Below are 6,539 nucleotides of genomic sequence, written 5' to 3'. Positions count from 1 at the left end.
CATGTGAAGGTGGAGGATAAACGGGTGCATCAATTCTTCAATTAGTTTATAAATTCTGGCTTGGTGTTTGGAGCATAATCCTGATAGTTTTCTTAAAAGAAAATGTAAGAGGCTCGCTAGCCTTATGGCTCGGAATATATCTGATCTTGGAGGTTTGTATTAATAGTTTGTTTCTTTATTCCTTTTTTGGTATTCATAAATTACACGAATATAAATACTCACTTAGTGACATTTGAGACAAGCTCTACTTATTGCCATTAAGTTTCGAGCTGAATGTTTTCTCCATTTTTGTGATTTTTGAAACGAGTTTCTTTCCCTAATATAGTTTTCTTTGATCATAATACTACAATGAAAACAACAGGCCTGGACATCCCAGGGGTTTAATTCTCACTGCAGTATCAACTACTTGGCAGCCATATTCTCACTACCAATTACCAAGTATTTGATCTCCTAATAGGGATGAACACATCAGAGCTCAAATTCTATAAATTTGCCAATTAATATAAGTGACGTCATATTTCTTCTTGATTGCTAACCACAAAATATTGCACACGCACAAAAAAAATATTCTTATTGTTTCAAATATATTTCAGATGGAAGTTCTTTCCAGCGGGTACTACCTGAATATGACTCTGATCCAGGAAATTGAATTTCTCTCCTTTGCACAAATATAAGTGCTAGAATATAGGTTTTATGTTACTTCCCTGAATGAGTAGCTTATCTATATTATTTCAACAGTCAGAAGGCCATGTTTCAGAATACAACTGGAGAAGAGCTAGATTGGCCAAATATAAATGCTTAAGTTGTGAAAACCTTTTTTCCTCTTTAAGTTGGGTTGAAACTATTGTCTAATGTTCTAATGTCTCACTTGTGTGCTAAGCCTTATCATTAGTAGTATTTCTTGCTTGTAAGAAAAAGGTCACAATTAACATTATTTCTTATTTAAAAAAATCATTAACATTAACAAAAAAGGTGTGTGATCACTGGGAAGACTTTTTACTTACCCTTTTTTGCTTTTTGCTTTATTTAATTATAACTTGCAAACTGAAAATGAAATAAAAATCAATTAATGAAAATTAATTTTTTATTCACCTATGAATAAATCAATTTCATTTCGTGTTTCTTATTTGTATCGGCAATTGTGTATTTGCTCAATTTTTTTTTTGCTCAATTTTTAAATTTATGTTTCAACTTTTTAAATTTGTAAAAAGATAATTTTAATCTTTAGTCGATGTCGGATCATGTTATTACAAATAAATAACTGGAGAATGAGAGTAATAGTAAGAACTTAAATTGTATAAAAAAAATCAAAGATAACACAATGATTTTAGCAAAAAAGATATTTAACCTACTAATATTTATATGTGGTGTCAATGTAAAATTGTAACATATTTATATTTTTAATGGTGTAAAAAATATTAACATATTTTTCAAATTAATGTGCATGATCAATTAATATTTGATTGAATTTTAAGATTTAGGGTCTCTTTGAGATTTGTTTGTAAATGTAACTTATCACAAGAAGTTGAAATTTTTTTGTAATATGAATATTTATAAGTTATTTAACTGTTTGGATAATTTATGTATAATTTATTTATAAATTAATATGTGTTTTGTCAATCATAGCTTATAAGTAAAAAATTAAATTTTAATTAAATTTGTCTTTAATACATGATTATAAAATTATAAAAAATAAAATTTAAAAAGAAATATATTAAAATACAAATTATTAAAAGTAAAATACTAGATTTTTTTAATTTTAGGTGAAACTTGAATATTTAGAAATTTGGAAATAAATCAAAAATTTGAAATATGCACACTGGTTGGAAAAATTAAAATAACGGGCTGCAGAAATAATAAACCAATAAGAAATAATAAATCCAGCTTTCCCCCCAAATAAGCATTTTTCAATTAGTTACTCGTAAGGGGCTTTCAATGCATATCTTGATGTGACAAATATTAATTATATTTTCTAAATTTTGTTATTACTTAACAATCAAGAAAAAATAAATAACTATGGTAATCGTATTCTTGATACTTATTCTAAATAAAATATATTCTCTCAAAATAATATGCTAAATTTTATTAACAAATATAAAATATCTCCATTTTATTTAAACAACCTCAATTTTAGCTTATACAAACTTAATATTATCTTTTTTAATTATAATACATGTTATTATAAAAGTAAATTTATATAAAAATATTATATTAAAAAACGATACTACCAGTTTCGTTGTTTCACACGAGCAATACCGTAAAATTCACATTTATTTTACGCACAACCTGAAAAATAACTTTTTGTATGTCCAACACACCCTTACTATATTTTAACCTAATTTTTCATTTCTACAGGTTAATTTAATTTTTTTTTAAAATTAAATGTTAACTCTAAATATTATTTTTACACATAAATAATTTGTTAAAATTATTTTAGCTAATATTATAATTCTATAATGTGGAAGCTTAAAACTAATTAAAAAAAATAAATTAATTTTATATATTTGTAGAGATTCACGAAGCACATGCTATATTCCTAGTTACTAATATAAAAGGGAATTCCCTGAAGCTTCGCTTTAATCATGTTTTTTTAAGGCTCCTCAAATTTAAAAATTTAATTTTCTTTTTTCATTTTATAACTTTTAGGTATGGTAATGACCAATTCGCCTCGTTTAAAAATTAGAATTTGAATTTCCTTTCTCCCTTAATATCTACAAATACTGTTAAATATATATTTTTTTAACATATATAAATTCAAATCTGAATTCTTCGACATCCTGTTGGTTCATTTTTATTATTTTTGCTTCAAAAACTTGGAAATGCAAGAAAAAAAATTAAATACATTTTCTTTTTCGGATTTTTGTAAAATGTACATATTTTCGTTTTTCTCCCTCAAAATGTTTTCACCCAGGTAGAGGAGACTGGAGAGTAAGAGCAGCGGGAACAAATACAAAATTTGTGTGACAGCACTGCCATGATACTAATAAAAACACTACTAGTTCTTTTAGGTAACTTTTTTTTTATTTACAGGAGATAAGCGCAGCCCTACCTGCGGCGCACTGGAATTCGAACTTATCCTTTTTTTAACCAACTGGGTCTACAGAAATATCATCCTGAGGGACAGACAAAGAAATTTGTTTTCTCAAGAATTATTTATTGATCTTAATATTTAAGTTGTTCTGTTACTGCAGGTCTCCTTTTCTTTGTTAAAGAAAATGACAGATCATAACTATATGTAGTTCATATAAAGGAGCATTGCTACACAAATGTGTGGACATTATCTAAGCCTATGACTGTTTGATGCCTGCAGATTCCTTTTTATCGCCAAACAAGCGTTGCCTGAAATCTGATACCATGAGAGGGAGTCCTTTGCGGAGAGGTACCTTTGGCTCCCAGCCCAGGAGACTTTTGGCTTTTGAAATGTCCGGCTTTCTTTTGTGAGGATCATCTTCTGTATTAGGCCTATACTCTATCTTCGCATTTGGATCAATCGTCTCTTGCACTACCTGCACCAAGTCACATTTCAATTTTCTTGTAGTTTTTATCATTCTGTAATTAGATTCCAGTGGAAGTGATAGTACACTTTTACAAGATAAAATTTTGATCAAACTTTGGTTTAAAGTTTTTTAAATTGTCCTAACTAGTTTATTATCGTGTCTGTCTTGCAAATATTACTTTGGAAAATAGCATGGATAATCTACCTTGGCAAGTTCAAGCATTGTAAATTCACCAGGGTTGCCAAGATTGAAAGGACCAACATGTTCGCCTTCCATCAGTCGCATCAAACCTTCAACCTGTGTCGAAATCAGACATAGAAAAACATAACACTGCTCATCAACCATAGTGTCACCATGATTGAGCAATACTTTTCAACGTGAATAACAATTGGATAAACTGTATGGTTTAGATTCAATTCCTTGATAAACATTCACATGGAGAGGCAAGACTGTCAGAAACTCATCCCCACAAACACATGACTGCCTTCAAGACTAATTTTCATTCCATTAGCCTAATTTAAAACTTCAGATCGAGTGTTGTTCATGGAATAGTTTTAATGTCTAATAAAACTGATACAATTACATCCATCAAGACTTTAAAAAACTTCAGGTCACCTATTAGTAGTTAAATAATTAAATACTGTTTTAGATCAAAAACCAGTTTATAAAGCTAAATTTGCATATAAAATTAGAGGAAAATCATTTTGAAAGAACAAAATAATGACATTACCAAATCGGAAACATATTGGAAACTCCTGGTTTGATTTCCATCCCCATAAACTGTCAAAGGCTCCTTTCTTAAGGCCTGTTCTCATAAAACAAATACCAGAATGTTAATACCACTAATGTATGATTTAGTTAAAGTCTAAAAACATGTATAAAATCACACCTGAGCAACAAAATTGCTAACAACACGACCGTCTTCGAGGCACATACGTGGTCCATAGGTGTTAAAAATACGCGCAATTCTTACCTGCCAAAGAAGAATATTCCTCAAGTTCCTCATAATATATAATTTCTTTTTTTAAGCAAAAACAATTTTGTTTGAAAAGTAAAGGAACCTCAAGGTTAAGTCCCCTGTGGTAGTCCATGCTTAGGGTTTCAGCCGTACGCTTTCCTTCATCATAACAGCTTCTGACACCTGCACCATTACAAAAAGCATACACAGAACGGACTGAGCACTAATTGCACTGTTAACTAGTCATATAAAGCTAGAGCATTATCGCATTTTGATATTGGTTAGTGAAATCAACACTAGTTTACTCCTAGTTATGACTTAAAGCTACAAATTATGTAAAATAAATTGAATTGACTCACCAATGGGGTTGACATTCCCCCAGTAGGACTCAGCCTGGGGATGTTGGAGGGGATCACCATATACCTCACTAGTGCTTGTTAGCAGAAAGCGAGCACCGACTCTTTTTGCTAGTCCTAACATGTTCAAGGTCCCCATTACATTTGTCTTGTAAACTCCAACCGACAGAAATTAAGTCAAGGAACTCCAAACATCATACATTTTCATTTCAGCTTACTACATAAACATTAAAGCAAAAAAAAGAACAATTTGCTAATTGGCTAGGTAAAAAGGATATAATGGTCTTGACAGGGTTGAATTTGTAATGGACTGGCGAAGCTGGACAAGCCAAGTGATAAATTTGATCAACTTCCAATAGGATGGGCTCAACCACATCATGTCTAATGAGCTCCAATCTTGGGTTCTGAAACTGATGCATCAGGTTCTCTTTTTGACCTGTAAAAAAATTATCAATTACAATTACACTGTCCCCTCGCTCCAAAAGCCGGTCGACCAAATGGCTTCCCACAAAACCGGCACCACCAGTCACCAATACCCTCAAGTTCTTAGTCTTTAAACTCAAAGGTACTCTACCACCTACACAACACATGCAAATTCAAATAATCCGAGCCTAACAATCAGTATATTATCTCTGTAACATTTTAAATTCAAACATATAAATTAGAAGATCTCTTTAAGAGTGTATTGAATTTTTGCAATCAATCATTTTCAAAAAAAGAAAATGTAGCAGAGAGATTATAGTGTACCTGCATTCAAGTGAGTGCCATGAACCTCTAACATGACACGTCTCTGAACATGAGTCAATTTAGCAGAATGAAACGAATCGCGAGAGATCTGATCAAGTACCGGAAAAGGTGATGGAATGATGACATTGAAAACAATGGCTGGAATAGTAATTCCAACGAAGAACCAGACAAGACGTTGCTCACGAAGCACGTATCGAATAGGAGTCACAAAACTAAATTGTTCCTGAACTTTTGTTTTTGGACTGATCAATTCAGGAGCCATAAGTAAAACTCTACTTAAATTGATCTCTAATTGTAATCTGAAATGTTTGTGTTTATGCAGCGAATGGAAATGTGACCATAATCTATAAAGAAAATAAAGGACACTTAATAAAATATAAATAGAGGGAGAACATATGGTAAATGAATTAACTGCAGGGGGATAGACATAAAATGCATGTAGATGTCGAATGTATTCAGAGTAATTATTTTAAAGCAATTGGGATTAACGTGACCTGAACAATGTTGTAACATGTGTCTACCTGAACTTGGGGGTTGGTGATCAACTAGCGTCTAGGTGGCATAATAAAAAGTACTTCACATAAAACAGAGGCTTAAATGGCTGAGAGAGAGGGAGAGAGAGAGAGACCAGAGAGAGAGAGTGAGAGATTATTATGCCTGCAAGCATGAGAAACGTTTTTGGTTTTGGGTAATTATGCCCCTCTAAATAAGTACAAAACTTCATTTTGGATGTATTAGAATTTTTGTATACAGTAATGAATACAGGATTCCAGAATTAGTAATAATATATATACTGCTAATTTTTTTATTCCATGATGTTATTGAAAGTGGAGTTCACCTTATAGTGATTAATCGTATAACGATTGAATGGGATCGATTAATTGGAGTGTTAATCGAGGAAAATTTAATATAATAAATAAAGGAGTCGCCCTTTTCTTTTCCTTTTTTGTTAATTTCATATTCGGTCTGTCTCTTTTAGTT

General features: G+C 31.1%; 1 protein-coding gene across 1 annotated transcript; it reads right to left on the bottom strand.

Annotated features, from left to right (window-relative positions):
• Positions 1-3,123: 3,123 nt before the first annotated feature.
• LOC141679020 (UDP-glucuronic acid decarboxylase 4-like) lies at positions 3,124-6,222 on the bottom strand. Its single transcript, XM_074485498.1, has 8 exons — positions 5,559-6,222; positions 5,090-5,388; positions 4,815-4,962; positions 4,559-4,638; positions 4,387-4,470; positions 4,228-4,302; positions 3,702-3,794; positions 3,124-3,506 (listed from the first exon to the last, which is right to left on the bottom strand). The coding sequence occupies exons 1-8, from the start codon at positions 5,818-5,820 to the stop codon at positions 3,288-3,290; spliced, it is 1,260 nt and encodes a 419-aa protein (XP_074341599.1). The 5' UTR covers positions 5,821-6,222; the 3' UTR covers positions 3,124-3,287.
• Positions 6,223-6,539: the final 317 nt, after the last annotated feature.

The sequence above is a fragment of the Apium graveolens genome, chromosome 8 (genome assembly GCF_009905375.1).
Source record: "Apium graveolens cultivar Ventura chromosome 8, ASM990537v1, whole genome shotgun sequence".
Taxonomy (NCBI): Eukaryota; Viridiplantae; Streptophyta; class Magnoliopsida; order Apiales; family Apiaceae; genus Apium; species Apium graveolens.
This window is presented reverse-complemented; position numbering and strand designations above follow the sequence as displayed.